General features: G+C 34.2%; 1 protein-coding gene across 1 annotated transcript; it reads left to right on the top strand.

Annotated features, from left to right (window-relative positions):
- The first annotated feature begins 6,182 nt into the window (after positions 1 to 6,182).
- LOC112093527 (classical arabinogalactan protein 4-like) lies at positions 6,183 to 7,029 on the top strand. The gene has a single exon (XM_024172186.1). The coding sequence runs from the start codon at positions 6,271 to 6,273 to the stop codon at positions 7,027 to 7,029; it is 759 nt and encodes a 252-aa protein (XP_024027954.1). The 5' UTR covers positions 6,183 to 6,270.
- The last annotated feature ends 11,811 nt before the right edge of the window (positions 7,030 to 18,840 follow it).

Here is an 18,840-nt window from a genome sequence, read left to right as displayed (position 1 = left end):
GTTTGCAGCGATCACCAGAGTTCTCTATGGCTGGGCACGGAGGAGATCACCAGAGTTCTCTATGGTTGGGCACGGAGGAGATTAAGATCAGTTTCAGGACAATAGATGAGTGAGAGAGAAACAGAGAGAGGAGAGAGAAAGAGAGGGAGAATCAGAGAGAAGTATTTTATTGCTAATGTAATGCTAATTACTATGTTCTTATATATAAATTAACTAATAATATGTGTGTATGGTAATTGGTATCCTAATTATTTTAAAAAATGTAAAACCAAACGCAGTTTCAGTTTTTTCTTGTACTGAAAATAATTTCTGAATAAAATTAATAAACACATTTTCAGAAATGATTCATGTCTGAAATTGAAAACGTTTTCATTTCTATTTTCATACACAAAACAAAATCATTTTGAAACGGGTTCCAAACGCACCCCTTGTGTTTTTCCCTGTTTGTCCAAACCTTGGCCTGATAAGGTTATGGATGTTTTATATGAATTTCTGATGGTACAAAAAAATTTGGAACAGGTCTGAACTTTTGTGCGTATGGAGAATTAGGACTAATCAAACCGGCAATAATCTTAATCTAGTCAGATGACTATTATATATAGGTAAAATTCCCACTTCGCAAGTTTATTTTAACGAAAGTTATAGTGCTAAAGACAACCAATTCAATTGGTAATGATTTTAAGTATCATTTAGTATGCAGTGATATTGGGACGAAAAAAAAGGGGGACAAAAGTAAATCTTGGACATCACTTTCTCAAATTTTGTGGTCATTTGAAATCCACTAAATGCCCTTTGAGACCTTCTCTTAAGGCAAAATCTTAACGTCAATTTTATGTTTAGCACCAAAAAAATGAATGGTATATTTAATATGCTAGTTTTATTTGCGTTCCAATTCGTTACGTACTTAGCACCAAAAAAATGAATGGTGTATTTAATATGCTAGTTTTATTTGCGTTCCAATTCATTATATACAATTCCAAACTAACTTTATTTTATGTTTTTTTTTTTTTTGAAATATATATTCTGTCATATATATTAAGTTTTAAAACTTGTACGAGTAAACTTTTAATTTTAAAATAATTTAAAATTATCAGAGTTTTAACGATTAAATGAAAAGGTAAATATATCAACCAATAATAATTAAATATCAAATTTAGCACCAAGAATAACATTGCATTGCAGTGTGATTTTCTACTCAAATAATAAAGTTTGAAATTGCATATTAATATAGCTTTACAATGGATATGCTCTTAATCTAGTTAGATGACGGTAAGCAAAAATAACAGTTCCAAGGTGTTTGAAAACAATCCATTCTCTCCAGAGTCGCGATTATTCCAAGTACTTAGAACTGTCTACCCGGAAAAAAAAAAATGTCATGAGAATACAAGATGACTCAAATCTTGAGGTAAAACATAGGCTTGGTTTAAACTTCATTTTGTTTTTGTTTTTTGTTTTTTTGTTTGTTGTTTTTTGTTTTGTTTTTGTTTTTGTTTTTTTGTTTTTTTTTTTGCTACCTTTTCCCGACCATCTCTGGTTTGGTTCTTTGTTGGTATCAAAGGGTTAGTCTAACTTGCATGCCACGAAGCGTCAAAATTTTCCAAGGGAACACTCTTCTGATTGGTAAGAAAGTGAATTTCAAGTTACCTCAACAAAATGACACTTTCAATGAGTAGTGACCTCTTCCTTCTCCACTTTAGGCCTTTTGTCTAATTCTTCTTTTTCTTCACTCGGAAGATAATAATTATTTTCCGTCCCAATTTAATGACTTGAATATGTCCTATCGAATGTTGGTCCCTTACCTCACCAGAGAAGATTGAAATTTTGTCTCTATTTTGACGGTTTCTCATCAATCCCTCTACTTAATACTCATATTTTCTCAATTAGAATAGCACTAAGCTCTGACTTGTATTCCACAGTTAACGCGCGAAAGTTCTAATCTGTTAATAATTTTGTCATTTTCTTCTGTCTTTTAATAATTACTTCACAAACTTAAAAACAGCATCTAAGAATCCTCTTGGTCTCGTCAATATAATTATTTTTATTGAATTGATGAAGTTTCCTGAGCCCTTCTAATCATATTGGTTGACGGTTGGATTTCGTCAACAATAAACCTGATGGATTATCTTGGGGTTACCCTTTGGATTACTGGCTTGTGGGTTTAATGAAAGTGTGGATTCTAATTTGATTTAAGTATTTTTGTGTTTGAATGAACTGTATGTAAATGAACAAGAAGAATTTTATAGTGGTTCACTCTATAAAATTAGAGCTACATCCACTGTATATATTATATTTCTTTTGTGGAGATCATAGTTTATAATGAATGCTATCTCTCTCCCTCTCGTCTTTTTCTTTTGGAATTTTCTGGACCTCTTCCCTATTGGGGTCCTTCTTCTTTTATACTCGGGCTTCCTTCACTGGGTGGGTTTCCTTCGTAGGTAGGAACACTCAAGTGCTCTCCCTCTCTAGGCCCAAACATAGCCCACTAATTAGTACTGTTCACTCAACCAATTAGTCTTCTATTACGGCTCTGTGACTCTCCGTAATGCTTTTCTGTCCCCTGGGGGGGGCGGTTTGTAAACTTGCAATTAATGCTGTCAGACTTCTCTTATCTTTGCATGTAACCTATCATGTCGAAAATGGACGTTCCCCTCGTCGTCAGTGGTTGTTTAACATTTCTCGCCCCTTCTAGTGATCTCTTCTGCAGTTGAGGGATCTTGTCGTGTCGACCCAGGCGGAATCAACCGTCGACGCCTCATGGGGTCGTCGCCCTAATCATGGACTTCATCTTCGGGCTCTATAGCTGATCTTGAGGGAAACGAAGCGTCGAGGGTTGAGTGCTCGGCGGAAAGCAAGTATAGCCACGTGTCGTGGCGCCGTTGGTCCAGGTGTCCATCACATTTTCCCACACAACAATATTTATCAGTACTAAATTATCTGAAGCAGATTGCGAAATGTTTTAGTTAGTAGTGAAAGTTCGAAATTGTCAAAATAGGACAACGAAATTTGTCGCTATTAGCTAATTCTGAAAAGGATAATTACAATAGAAAATTGTTGCAAGACCGGTTATCGTCACGTGGTCACAGTTCAAATGTGCATTTTTTTTTTTTCTCTCTAGTAAATTCATATACATTTAATTTAGGATTAATTTTAAAATTTGGCTTCGAAAAGAATGGTATTAAACTCCCCAAGAGATTATCATAAGTTATGATTTTAATAGTTCAAATTAATGGTTTTAATCACTTGACTAGCTGGTAAAAGGCTATAAAGAGGGCAACAACAAAGTGGGAATTGCCAGTAAAGGTGGATCGAGCAACACCTAGGGTTAAAGCACGGAATTATATGCATTTTTTATTTTAAAAAATATTAATGATTATTTTGGTTAAATTTACTATATTGTCATATATCAAGCACTTCACATGAGTTACAAGTGAATAAAAATGTTAAAAAATAGAATCCTCAATGATAAAAGTAACAAAGTTGTGACTTATTATAAATTCGGATGAGAGTTTAGTGTCGTTTTGAGTTTAAAGTAAGAAAATGAGATAATTTATATTTTCTTAGAAGAAAGAAAAAAAAATTTAATAAATCAAGACTGATTGAAAGTAATAACAAATCATGTTTAATCTCTTTATGGTTTCTTTCTACTTTCTTATTTAATTATTATTAGAAAGGTGGAAGAAGTTTTCCAATCCATAACTAGCTAGTACATCAACTACTTGCACTCTTTCCAATAGCGCTATCGCTGTTTAATTAACGAATCATGTTTAATCTCTTTATAGGTCACCTAAAGGCTTACTTTTGCTTACCTCTTAATGAATGAGACTTTATATGTTTTCTCCATTAACTTTAAGAAAAAAGAAATCAAAGGGAATAAAAATTCTTTTTCTTCCTTTTCAAACCAAAAAGAAAATTTTCTTTTTGCCTTTTTTATATGTGGTTTTTCTTAAACTTCATCAACCGTGAATCCGTCACCAACACGCATTGATTATAGATTAGTGTTTATACATGTGATTTTCCTAGTGTAATATATAATATACTTATATATTAAAATAAGTTGAGTTCTATGTGTAATTTTAGGAGCCATTGCAGAAAGTAATTTGACTGATTAAATTTAGTCCACTCCGATAGAAAGTAACTTAACTCTTATATTTTAAAAATAAATTTAAGTTCTCTTCCGAGAGTTTTTTTTTTTTTTTAAATAATCTTTTGATTCCTTTGGGGATACAAAGACCTTATTGGCATGGATCTGATTCATGTGCCAGCTATGAGATACTAACATTTTAAAATTACAATTTGGCTTAGAATAATAAGAAATTTAAATAAAGCAGATCTAATCATTGATTAGGTAGTTTAAATTACAACTAATCTTTGATAAAAGAAATAATTGAGACACTTAATACAAGAAAATGATACATTAATGCTCATGATTCACAATAAATTTTTGGTGCATATATAGCAAAAAAGATTATAGTTTTCACAAGAGAGCTACTTTACCGCTCTTCTTAAGATGCCATATTTTAAAATTCGAAATGAGACAACTCCTTTAATTTTGCAAGCTTGAAAGAAATTTGTTTTAGAGGGGAAAAAAAAAAAAAAAAAAAAAAAAAAAAAAAAGCCAACAAGATAATGACCATAGAAACACTAGTTCAACACTTTTACAAAGAAAAAAAAAAGAGAATTTACCTTAAAAAATGTATAAATCTATACTTTTATCTTTTATTATTGATAAATACATTTTTATTATTATAATTATTTAATTAAAAAATTATAAATAAAAATTAAAAATTAAAAATTATGACTCATATACTTTTAAAAAGTATTTATCAACGTTATCGCAATATGAATGAAAACTTTTTCAACTTTTTGGAGCATAAGAGCATTATGCGGGCCAACCAGAAAATTATGTGAGAAGATGCTCATGCACATGCACACAACATATTACCTCATCCATCTACATGATCGAACTCTTGCCAGCTTTTGCCAGCTCCTTTTCTTCATTCAAGTGACATATTATAAACAAAGAAGACTTGCTAAATTAAGGCATATAAATCAAATTCGTGTCCAATAATAAAACAAAAACAAAATAATGGACATGATGATGTTGGTTCACATAGAATTAATACTACTTCCATGTGTTGGTGCCACGTGTCCTTGACAATTGGCGTCTCAACACGTGTCTTCTAGACAATGCCAGTTTCATGTTGTTTTGAGCTACAACGAAGTGATATATGCAGTTTCCCTAACTTCCATGTCCAAGCACGACAAGAAGACATTGAGATTTTTGAAGGCCAATGAAATATTTTGGAAAATTTTTCAATAATAATTGGTTGGAATGAACATGTTAGTTGTTTCCCATTTGCAACGGTTACATTTATTAAAATATTCGATATTATATCCATTATTCAACATATGTACATATTTCTCCCCCCGCAATTATACCAACAAAATGGCTAATCACCCAGCTAATTGAATATAGGCACAAAAATAAAGAGAGTTGAGAGGAATAGTCTCGTATGTAACAATGGGGGTCCTCATCGGAGCCACATCAATGCGACACGTGTGAGATGCTGACTTTGACTTGGTAAGTTTGTCAAATCTGATGTGATGATCAAAATTCACAAATGTCTTTCTGCCACGTGTCCCAAAAGCATATGGGTTACGGTCAGATTAGTACACTCGATTTCCGTGTGACGATTATTAAAAATGTGGGGGTCACTAATTCACATGCACTATTATAATATTGAATTGTTCAAAGAGTTAGCGAGGGCAATACGGTAAAATCACCGACCACGGCTCGGAGTCGTTGAAAAGGTTAACGCGGAGGACAGACTGTGAAAGGAAAGCTATGGCCTTCACGAAGATAATATCGCCGAAAAGCTGTTTCCGACAAGGACATCTCACTAACTCTCAACAACCGACACGTGTCCAATCGAGGCCCTTAATTGTAATTTCACAACGCATGAACCACGTTTGTCCCGTTCCTAATTACAGTAATAACCCTAGCGCGATGCGTGTAAGGACAGTGCATCAAGGATTAGGTGCGCCTCACCTTATCTGATCCTTGAAGAAATTTCAACGAAAGAAAGGGTGAGAAAAGGCTGACCAATAACCAGTTATTCACATTTCACACCGCCCAATTGCCAATCTGGTGTTGTTGGTTAGCCACTCAGCCAATTTAATCATTACGTAATATTATATTATTTCCAACATGTGTGTTGGGTACATGTATAGGTGTAATTATATTGTAATATACGCACACATGAACATTATATGCACACATTCATACGTGAATACATGTCATGTTATATAAAAAACGATTTTGAGGAATCTCAAGATACAAACCACTATTATTGTTATAATCCCCCTCCCACTTTCTTCCTCTCCTTTTTATATTCTCTCCTCTTCCCTTTTTTAGCCCAAACTCCCTCACATTTCACAGACCCAAAAACACAAACACAAACACAAGCCTCTCTCTCTCTCTCTCCCCCCTCAAAAACACTTTTTTCACAAAACAAGACAATGGGGTTTCCTAAGCTTCAAATTTTCATGATCTTAGGCCTCTTGGCAGCCTCATGCACGGCTCAAGCACCAACCCCATCACCAACAGCCTCGCCGCCGACCGCGACACCACCAACCGCCACTCCTCCGACGGCCACTCCACCCACGGCGACTCCACCGGCGGCGTCACCTACACCTGCTCCAACCGCCTCTCCACCAGCTCCTACCCCAGCTCCAACCTCCACTCCTCCCGCCCCAACTCCGGCTCCCACCTCAACTCCTCCGACTCCGGCTCCAGCCTCCGGGGCTCCTACTCCCACGGCTACCGCTCCCACCCCAGAGGGTCCTACCCCACCGGCTCCCACTCCCCTGAGCCCCAGCTCTCCATCTGAGCCGCCGGCGCCTTCCCAGAGCCCAAGTGACAACTTCGCTCCCGGCTTGGCCAGCCGGGGCGTCATCTCCGGACGCTGCCGGGCCGGCATCGCCGGGACCGCTCTCGCCGGAGTTTTCGTCGCCGTGGCTCTTGCTTAGAGTGGGAATTCCACGTGGAGGATCGGAATTCCTCGGCTCTTAGATCTTTTTTATTCTTATTATGGACGGATGAGATCTATTTGGTTTTATTTTTTCTTTAGTGTTTTATTTTTTTTTTTGTATTTTTGTTCTGAAATTACCTTCTTTAATTGTCGGTGTTTGTTCATTCCATTTTTAAATTATTATTATTGGGGTTTGATTTGATGAGTTGGAGGGTGGAGATTGGTGGAATTTGGGTTCGGTGACTTATGATTCATTGTTTTTGTGTACTGTCCACACGTGTATCGATTTATGTAGATTGAGTCTGATGTATATCTAATAATAGTTGAATAAAACAGTTTGTCATTCTTTTTTCTTGTGATTCCCTTCTTGTTTTAATCGATTGATTTTGTCTAGCATTAGGGGAAAATGTGAAAGCTGGGACCAATTAACAATGAACAATGGTCATTTTCTCATCATTTTTTTTATTGATAATAATGAATATGAAGAAGATAATTGTTATAAGTAATCGACTGGGCTAAAAAGTAAAGGCACACATTTTACTTTCGGCAAATGGAAACACAGCACTTGACACGGTTAAGTATACACACACGAGTTTTTAATGGTTACATACATATATTTGTGGGATTTATAACTCTTATTTTACTCAAAAAAATAAAATCATCATAATTAGAGTTTTAATGAACATAGGCACACACTCATAAACCCAACTATTAAGCTATCAAGTGCTCATGATTAAGCAATTTTGTTGTTATAAACATCATTTTTTTAAATGGAAGCGTCAAATTCCTTTACAGTTCTTAAATGATATGTTAATTGGGAGTTGCTAACTATGTTAGTGCATTTAGTTTTGCTAATGCACCAGTTAGTGCATTTTTTTTTTTTTTTTGGCTACCTAGGATTACCTGGCTTCCACCTTAGAACGTCTGTGAGACACACAAATTGCTGAATCAATTGCGTGAGTGCAGTTTGTGAGTCACAAGTTGCTAATGCCTTGGTTGTATTTGGTATGACATGATATACACTAAACAAACACATTGCAAGTTTTTTTTTTTTTTTTTTTTTTTTTGGAGCCAAGTATTTGTCGTATAAAAAGAGGGAAATTTTTACATAAAGATAGATTCTCGAGATGTAAACTAAACCATTGCATTATGATTCTTTTAATTCCACTAAGTCATGATTTAATAGTCATTTGACCCATATTTTCTCCATTACTTAAATTAAATATGCTTGCCTTTCCAGAGTGTTCGTTTGGGACCAAACCTTAATTAGTTTATACACATTTCTAGATTTACAAAGAATACAGTCATTAGGATCAAGAAAAGATAGTTGGCTTTTCAAGAAAAAAAAAAAAAAAAAAAAAAAAAAAAAAAAGATAGCTAGCTTATTTTTCTCCCATGGTAGGCTGCCTTTTGTGAGTTTGTCAAGGAGTGAATTGTGACTATTCATCTAACCTTTATATTTTGATATGTTTGGTTGACATTGACCCCATAATTGAAAAACCACCACTAACTTTCAAGTGCTCCATTAAAGTTGTATTCGAGATTCCTAAGGTCCTGGCATTTGCCCACATCAGTACTCTGGCAATTATAGCGACAACTTTTTAATGGCACTTGTTATAAAACCTTTCCAGTTAGGTATGGAGTCCAATATCTATGCCTATCAAGATAGGAATAATTTGTTGGAATGTAAGCTATCATTTGAAAATAATGAACCGGGACCTCTATTTTTTTTTTTATTTTTTTAAGATTTGCTGTTTTATGGGCCCAATTAATTGGTCATCTAATACTAGTCCAAGAAACGCTCTAAAATAGCGGAAGATGCCACTGTCACGTTTTCCTTCTTATGACTCATTCAAACAGTTGTTAGATCACATAGTTGATCAGCTCGATTGACCATGTTTGGTTCATACCATTTGTTTGCTTGAAGAGTGAAACCAGTTATATTAAAGTGATAGGGGAGCTGTGAAAAGCCGAGAGTCCTGAAATGGATATTCGAGTTTCAAGAATAATGGGAGATTCGTTAGAAAATCCATTAGTTGAATTGAAGATAATTACTAGTTAGGAATTATTTAACAATTGGATTTTTTTTTTTTTTTTTTGCAATTATCTCACAAAATTGTATAAATAGGTGGACATGCCCACGAGTAGGGCGGTAAGAAATCACCCCGAACCCGACGAACCCGGCCGAGCAGAGCCGGCCCTACTCGAAAATCACGGGTTTCCAATTTTTTATTTAATTTTCAGTTTTAATTATGCCTAACCCGCACTGTGCGGGTAGGGGCGCGGGGTGGGGTTACATGAACCCGAGGTAACCCTACCCGGCCGAACATGTTCAAAGTAGGTAAAATAATGTCGAACACTTCAAATTCTTACTTTCATAAGTTTATGGACTTTATACTTTTAAACTGTTAACTTATTTATGTTTTGGATTCACGGTTTGTGTAAGAAATGCTTGTATGTCATAGTTGTTGAATTAGGACATTCTTTATTTATATTGGAAGTGTTTGATTTCAAAGTGAGTGTTTTAATTGTTCACATTGCATTTAGACCCCCTCTTGAAGGAAATACATGTTCTGTTTGATAATGATTTCTTCTGTAACAAGCACAGATTAATTGACTAAAAATTGATTAAAATTGATGAAGTCATAGATTAAAATTGGTTTTCACCAACCCGAGTAACCCGACCCTACCCAAGGTCACCCGAAAGATTGCGGGTTTGTAGACTTAAGAGAGTGTCACGGCCTAAAATTTTCTCAACCCGCACAGGTCGGGTAGGCTCAATTTTTCGGCTCAACCCTACCCTACCCGGCCGATTTACACCCCTACCCACGAGGAAACCTATTCGCGCTATTTTGAAAATTAATGCATTCGTTATAGTTGTTTTATATAAATCCTGCCGGTTATGAAAATTGATCTTTCGATAAAAACGCGAAAACACAGCTGAATAAGTTTTAAAATTTTTCTAAAACCTACATAATCTAATAATTGTCCGTCTCTATTGGGCAAACAATCTCTAGATTATTAAGCATCACAAAACCTTAGACCTTTCTCGCTATTCTACTCTCCTTGAATTTAACTAGTACGTGTTTACCAGATGAATTTCTCACATGTCACAACAATTCTCCTTCCAATTAATCTTAGATAAACTCAAACACTTCTACAGTGGAAAATTCGCTCACTCCCTAGGGAATGGGCGTGTGACTAAGGTTGGCAATTCAGATAACGACACGACGACACAACTCGAAACCTACATAAAGTTAGAAGGTTTAGGTTTACTATAAATGGGTTTGGGTCATAATCAGACTGACACGATTAACACGATTAATAAATGGGTTGAGTTAGGATTGACTTCCTAACACGAAGTGATACGATTAACTATATGTCTTCTGCAATCTAATGATATGCGATATAATATGAAAATTTATATGACATATTAAATACAAATAATGTGAATTTTAATATTTGTAGGTAAAATTCATTTATTTTTCTTAAAGGGAAAATATAAATTGACCAATAAACATGTTAAACATGTTTGACATTGTTAAATAAGTCATTATTATATTAGTTATTTATTCAATATATTAATTTAAATGGGTTATGCGGGTTGACACGATTAATAAATGGGTCGTGTTTGGGCTGATATTTTTGACACGTTTAATAAACAGATCGTGTTTGAATTGATAATTTATGACACAATTAATAAACGGGTTGACACGAACACAACCACTAACATGAATTGCCATCCTTATGTGTGACAACTCCTCCTTGAAGGAGGATTTCACATATCACCATTAATTAACTGTGTATTTTTTCTCCAATCATAGTTCAACTTTTGGATAAACCGAATTTGGTTTCAATTCAGAATTTATATTTAACGAACTGTTACGAAAAATATTTTTTATACTTATGACAGCAATTTATTTTACTAAATTAAATAAATAATTATTGCCTATTTATTTTAACAATTAAAAATATATATGTTTTGCAATATACACTCATATGGTCACATCAAATATATGTAAGACTAATATATCAATGTTATATAGAAATACGCGTCCAAGTGTTATCGATTAGGCGCCACCTTAGTACATAGTGATTGTACTAGACAATGTTTAAATAGTCCCAAAAGACAAAAAAATCATTCAGGATATTTCATTAGTTCATACCAGAGAATTTTGAAACTAGCAAGGGGATCATATTGCCATATAAAAACTAAGTTTTAATAATTATTATAAAATTAACAGAACTATTAATTTTGATTCATGCCATTAGAAAATCAAAGGTACAATCTCATATTATATACAAAAGTTATAAATAAGCTTTAATAATATTCTTAAGCTTTGTTCATAGTTATACGCATTTTCCATTTGATTGATTTACCGTCCACTATAATATTATTAATCAAAGCTCCGTTATAAATTCCATTTAATGTCTCTAATTATATATTTATTCATGAGTTTCATTAATTCTTTGCTCGGCAATTTATCTATGATCCTACCATAAATATAAAGGGAGTTTACTGGATATCTGATATCAAATAGAGTTGAGATTTCATTTACCTAAGTATCAGATAATAATCATGACAAAGTTATTTAAATTAGTTGATACTTTATTTATTAAGTAATGTTCTCAACTACTCATAATATTGTGTCTCCAACTTTGTTGAGCTTCTGATCAATTAAAATTAATCACCTCAATTGGCAAATTAAAAGAGGGGAAGGCATTATGGTGATCACTATCATTATGTATGATCATGGTCATTATGAGGAACACAATCAATAGGTGTGAATATGTTTATCACTCAGAATTAAGGTAAATCCAAAAATGGTAAACAGATAAATCCAATTATTGGCTTTCTTATTGTTCTTAAGTTTTCAAGTTGGTGGCATTTTTTAATTTTTAATTTTTAATAGTTTTTGTACATGTAGGGTTTCCTATTTGCAGAAAACCCCATTGACATTTTTAGGCTGACGGGCAACCCTTGCCGAGGTCGCGGAGTGGCTGGCCGACCGAAGTGGGTGCATACCCCCTCCCATACGTTGCGCGCTTGGAATTACTCCCATGCCCATGCATCTATACAAGCAATTACTTGTTGTTACAACAAACTCTTCATTTTGCATCAAGTGTAATAACCTACACTTTATGTATTTCTTCATATATTTTTTTGCTTGGAAGTGTAATAACCCACACTTGATATTGTTCTTTGTAACGTTTTAGATATGTACAATATCTCCACGATTCTACTTATTAAGTGTTCCTTTCCCTTATTGAAAAGTATAGTTCAAAATCATGAATATATAACAAGTGCTTGATCAAAGTGAAAACTTCGGGTAGGCTCGATTAAATGAGTGATCACTGGTAGTTGCTATGGCAAGAGTCCTCCATTGGATGGAGTTAAGCAGTATTTCATAGTGCTCGTTAATTTGGTGGAATCTATTTCTTATTATTTTGTCCACCAACACTGGCTAGTCCTTTCTATATGGTAAAAATTGTAAAAAAAAAAAAAAAAAAACTAACATTTGGGAACGTCACCGAATATGGTCGGTCGTCTTTGGTTGGTTCGGATTGGTTTTTGGAGTCTCTTGCCTAATGATCTTACGATTGAACTTTGGTAATCTACTGGTTCACTACTCTGTTTTGACCTATTAGGGTTGGTTATCGAACAATTGAACACTGGTGATCAAATAGATTGTTGGTAATAAGTGTTAGCTAAACCAGTTCTATTTATGAACTTGTTTTAAAACTTAGTCCGCTGTTCTTTATTGCTGCAATGAGAAACAATGGTAAAGATGGTGGTGAAGAGGTCATTATCATCAATGCGGAAGCAGCCAGTATTGTGGGTCTCACGTGCACTATAATCTTTTCATTTTTTTTGGGGGTGTTTACTTACTAAGAAGTATCATTGGAAATCATGTAATTCTTTGTTAGTATTACTCAATTTAAAATAAGATCAAAATACCAAAATAGCGTAAAATATAGTAATGCATTTTTAGTATAACTTTTTAAGGGTATATCGTATGGAAATGCTTTAATTGAGGAAAAAACAGTTCTTAAGTTTATATATATATATATATATATTTGCTTTAGCTCGATTAGTTCGACAAAGAGAAAAATATCATCTTAAATTGTATGAATCTTTATTTTACCGCTTACTCTTAATTAATAGTTGATACTCTTTTAATCAAATATTAAATTAGTTAAAATGATATTAATCAAGAGTAAGTAATAAAAATTAAGATTCACGCACTTTTAAAATAAGTTTTCTAATTTTCTCTTGGAAAACAACTAAATATGGTCATTCATGTTCGGTCTGTCAGTCTATTTTTTGCTAATTAAGCCTGGTAACCAGGCAGTTGAAATCCCGTAATCAAGCAGTTTATTGGTAATGAATATCAGTTAAACTACTGTCAACAAAAGCTGGTTTGCATAAAAATTTATCTTAAATTGAAATATTTCTAAAGCCCAATTTCCAAATTCTATATTGTTTTAAACAGGTTTTGTTTAATATAAAAAAAAAAAGTGATTTTTTTTTTTAAGGAAAACATGTTTGTTTAAACCCGGGGTTGGCGGGAGGAATCTGCCGAGGCCGGGGTCGAATCAAACCTATCTGATTAGTGTGCCTATAAATGCATTAGATATCTACTGTCAAGGTTACAAGCTTTTTGGCATCCCTCGTACTCACCCCTTGCTTATCACAGCGTTTAACATAAGCATCGAAGTTCTTTTGGCAACTACAAATTCTTTTTTGAAACATCTAAATTAAAAATTAATGCTAACTAATAGAATATGCTACCTGTAGGAAAGAATATCAAGTACTAATTATATAGTAGTCAACTGAATATTTCAACACTATGCCAGAATAAAGCAGCCTAATGCATTCCTCTTCTCTAAGAAAGATACCTATAAAAGGAGGTAGCTTTTTTTATTTTTTATTTTTTATGTTTCTCAATGTATTAGAGTTTTTTTCTTTTTTTTTTTTTTTTGTTTTCTTAAAGTGATGATTTTGTTTAAGTTCATTTCCGGATGTTAAGCTCGTCTCGGGGGGGATTTTTGAGTTCGTCTCATCATTATGCAATTGGATTCTGAGCTCTACGCTCAGTTTTTTAATTTATAATTTATATATTTTTTATGGCGCAACTTTAGGGCTTGGAGGAACTTTTCTTTGGAGTTCTTCGTGTGTAAAAATTCGTACACTGTTTCCTTTTGGACGTTCTTCTTCTGTTATGTTTCGACTGTGTTTTTCTTTTTAAATGATTTTGAACTTGAGAGAAACAAGGAGCAAAACCCTTATTAAGTCTCGTCCACACGTGTTTTTCTTTCTGTTTTTGTCTTTCTATGTGACTCAAAATGGTATACTACAATGTGTCGTTGCCCTAGCCCTAGACAGAACCATATCTCACTGCCGCACTACATCCTGGATGACTTCAATATCTGCCCCTTTCTTTATTAAATTTGGCTCTGATTTTACACTGTCTTCTTTAAAACTAGGACATTAAGTATCACTACTTGTGGAAATCGCAAAGAGTACTTAAAAAAGAAGGTTTTGCATCATACAACATACGCGCCATGCCAGTGATTGAGATGCCTGTGATCGAGCCTTGACGGAAGAGCTCTCACGCTGTGTTGAAAGAGAAACGTTCTCTTATTATGGAAGTTGAACTTATTAAGGATTTGAGCTTCCATCATAAAAGGTCAACATATTAAGTGATATAGCTCAATCTCCTTATAATTTAGTGTTTATCATTGTGTGTGTGTGTGTGTGTGTGTGTGTGTGTGTGTGTGTGTGTGTGTATATATATATTATTTTACCCTTTGAACATTGCTTGATTTGTTGAAGTTTTTCATATGTTTTATATCTTGATGCATATATACACACACGTACCAAAAGGGTTATAAAGTGCAATTCATTGGAGGAAAAATTACATTAAAGAGAATTAAATAAAAAATATATATTCATGTCTGGACCCTATAATGGTGGATCAGCAATAGTATTCTCGTTCCTTTTATCTGCTGCTTCTGCTCCTTTATTTGATAGTCATCTCCCTGATTATTCATTGGGATTGCTCATCAGCTTGATTATTGGGACTTTTGCTTGATCTTGGATCGTCACAGGTTTCCTCATTAGTGAGTTGTTTCCTTTTTGATAAACCTACGTAATTATCACCCTATACACCTTATAGTGTCCTGTTTTGAAAAAAAAAAAAAAAAAAAAAAAAAAAAAAAAAAAATAGATGGTGCTTGTTAAAATAACTCCACGATATTCCATGTTAATTAATTAATGTTGACGAGTCGGTCGAGTGACCAAGAAAAACGGGATTACTCATTTTAAAGACGCAAATGAGGCCTGTTGTGTATGTTGAAGTTACAGGCAAAAGTTATTTGAGGGAATTAGTTTCAACTGCATATATTATGTTCTGACTTTTGTACATCTCCTTGCTCAATGGTCTATTATATTTAGTGGAGAAAAAACTCCTTGCAGGTTGTTTGTCTTGCTGTAATCTGTAAAGATTGCTCTAAATATTCTCTTGAAACTTTAATCCTCCGACTTCCAACACCATGCACTTTGCTTAGCCTTTGTTTGTTTCATAAGTTTTTTAACTAGAAAATTTTTGTTAGAAGCTTTTTTTTTACGGTATTTTTTCTAACAAAAATTTTAAACAAACTTAAATTTCTTTTCAAACTTTTGGACCTAACAGGCTATTAGAATTGAGGCTCGTTCAGTTCATAGGTTTGAACAAAATAGTTTAAATAAAAATTTAAATTTTGTAAGAGAAAATCTTATAACAAAAAGGTTTGAACAGTAATTCAAACTTTTTTTTACAATAATTCAAACTCATATTTTAATATAACACAAATACTAAAAGGAAATTTTCGCTAAATATTATTTACAAAACCATAAGTAGCATAACCATAGTCAAGGAAGTAATTCCAAAAGGAAGCAGAAGGATTCTGTTGGAAATTCTCATGTTGTTCTTTTGGTACGTCTAATGAGTGACAAGATATCATTTCCATGAGATCTTCTACTGCGGATAATCTTCCTTTTCTCCTGCAACACAATCACAAATGGTAAAAATGACTCAAAAAAAAAGAAAGAGAGAGAATGGAATACAAAATTTAATAAATAAGAAGAACTAAAAAGTTCAATTGCTGATATTTCAAAACATTACTATATATAGTTGAAACTGTATTAACTAATCTTCCATTTTAGATTCTTAGACCAACTCTAATACAAAAATGTCAATACCAATATTATTTGACTTATTTGATACGTGTTCTATTTTATCCTCCACTTGATATTGATATTTTGACAAATGTTATATATATATATATATATATATATATATATATATCCATAATACGCGTAAGAAAAAAGAGACTGTATTGTGTTTACATAACAATCGACCTTGCGGGGGGAAAAAAAAGTAATCGGTAATTTTTGTCCTTGAACTTTAAATATAATAATATTTTGATCCCTGAATTATTAGCTTTTATTTTTTGAAAACTTTTGGTCCCTCGAGTAGGAATATTCATATACATGCAACATGATAGCACCATGCCAGTCGGTGAAACTTGAAAGATATGTTGTTCCAACGGTTTAAAAATTCCTCGGTGTCAAGACAAGTTGGCACAGTTCATATCTATGCTGGTCAAATCTCAGTGAAGGTGCGAATCACTATAGTCAAGGGTTGTAACGCTTGAGTTAATCTGAAATCATTAAAATCTCGTTCATTTTATCGATTTGAGTTTTCAATTTTATGTTTTTTCAGTTAAAAACTCTCAGAATATATCACATCTTAACTCGAATCCGTGAAACCAATGAGTCTTAAGTAGAACAACAAAACTCCTATTACTGTTTCCCCAAAACGACGAGGAAGCAATGGAGAAGGACTTGGCAGCCCCAATCGAGGAAATCTGTTAAGGGTTGAATTTCACCTTTCGAGCAGGTGTGAACTCCAGAAAGAATGAGATTGAGAAAAGCGATAGAATCAAGATTGGAAGAAAATTTCTTAGTAATTGTTTTGATAGTTCTCATCGTTACATTCCTATACTTAAAAGGCGTGAGCCAAGCATAACCTCCTAACCAACTTTGTGACTCCCTAGGCTAGGAGAAGAGAAACAGAAACCAAATTAAAGTAGCTAATACAGACTGGCAATAAACTCAATGGAATTATTCAACATTCACTACGACCTCAAACAAAGTCGTTAAGCCACGCTGGCTTCTTGATGGGGCGTGTGGGCCTTCCAGGAGGTTCCTTCTCCTTGGGCTCTTCTGTGGCCTCAGCAGCAGGTATCTCCACAGCAGCCCCGGGTGGTTGGGCTTAGGCCAGGTAGGAAAGGAGATAGTCGTATCATTGCTCTCCCCTTCAAAAACCACCTTGTCCTCAAGGTGGAGGTACGGGTAGGTGGTGCAGAAATCACCAAAGGTCTCCCAAGTGGCTTCCTTTGGTGTACACCCTTGCCATTGCACCAAAATCTGTTGCTGTGGACCTTCTCGGGTGAGCACCTTACGAGTAGCGCATATGTGACGACCCTAACTTTTGGTCATCATCTTATGCTCATACTTACCATTTCTTAACCTCTACGACGACCCTAATTATAACTTCTTAAAATTTCAGGCCATTTTTTTTCATTCTTACCATGTACGTTAAAATGATGTAGCATTCTGAAAACATTCTGTTACATTAGTCCTCAAAATACATAAAACACTATTTTATTTTATATATAAAGTTCAGCAGCGTTTCCAAAACACGTGATACATCCACAACCCACTTGCCCACATTCCGCTGCTACACCCTCTCTGCATGCCCAGCATCAAGTTTTAGGGAGCCGGTGCCTTACCCGTGCTTCCTATAACACGAACAAACTTAATGAGCTTTTGCTCAGCAAGTATCAATAGGTTATAACAGATGCAATAATTATGCATACCCATAAATGCATTCATATCATATAACCTAGTACAAAATTCTAAACGACTTTCATTCTGTATTCTCATTCTTTTCATTATTATTTACGGATACCATATTGTTATATGGAATGGTTTCCGTGTTTCATTTTCTTGTCTTTTACTTCTTAGGGGCCATGTCCTGTTGTACCATATCGCGCATAACCAGTGAGGAGTGGGGTAGCTAACCAATCCAACTCAGTCACGGTTTCATATCTTTCATAGTCTCATAATAACCTTTCCTTCGAAGGCTGGTACAAACAGGACGTTTGGTCTCTTACCGTTTATCAATTTTCTTATTGAAACGGTAACTTTAGTTAAATCTTATGAATTTGTGCATTATTGAGCATTTTATCATGAGATTAACTTTTCGTTAAACTTTAACATTTCACTTTTCTTAGTTTGATCTCGACCTAACATCGATACATACTTTTGCAGAATAAAGTTCTACAATTACATAAGTCTTGTACTTACCTAACATAGTATCTAGCATTCACATTGTATCTATCATTCAAAATTCTACTATATGCACAATCTTTGTGCAACATAGAAAAGCAAGCTTGTTCGTGACATAGCCATAGAAAAACTATTGTACTTACCAAAGTTTCGCTAACAACGCATCCTTTGTCTCCCTTGACGCTTTCTAACTTCAACCGTTAATCGGCCCTATTGCATAAATTTTTCGATCGTTAGATTCAGAATCTAAGATAAACAATTACATTGAAATTTATTTCGGAAAAGTCTACAATCCTTATGTTTGGTATTCAACTTCAAATCATTTCCTATCTCAAGGATTTGCACTAAAATCGTGCAAATTACTCAGTCATGGGCCTAATTTTCAATTTTGGTCCAAAACTGTGAATTCTC

Source organism: Morus notabilis, unplaced genomic scaffold, assembly GCF_000414095.1.
Source record: "Morus notabilis unplaced genomic scaffold, ASM41409v2 Scaffold62, whole genome shotgun sequence".
In the NCBI taxonomy this organism is placed as follows: Eukaryota; Viridiplantae; Streptophyta; class Magnoliopsida; order Rosales; family Moraceae; genus Morus; species Morus notabilis.
Note: the sequence above shows the minus strand (reverse complement) of the source record. Positions and strands in the feature narration are given on the sequence as shown.

What these genes read in the sequence shown, in the direction of transcription:
- LOC112093527 (XM_024172186.1), top strand. Translation starts at nt 6,271, where the DNA reads ATGCACACATTCATACGTGAATACATGTCATGTTATATAAAAAACGAT.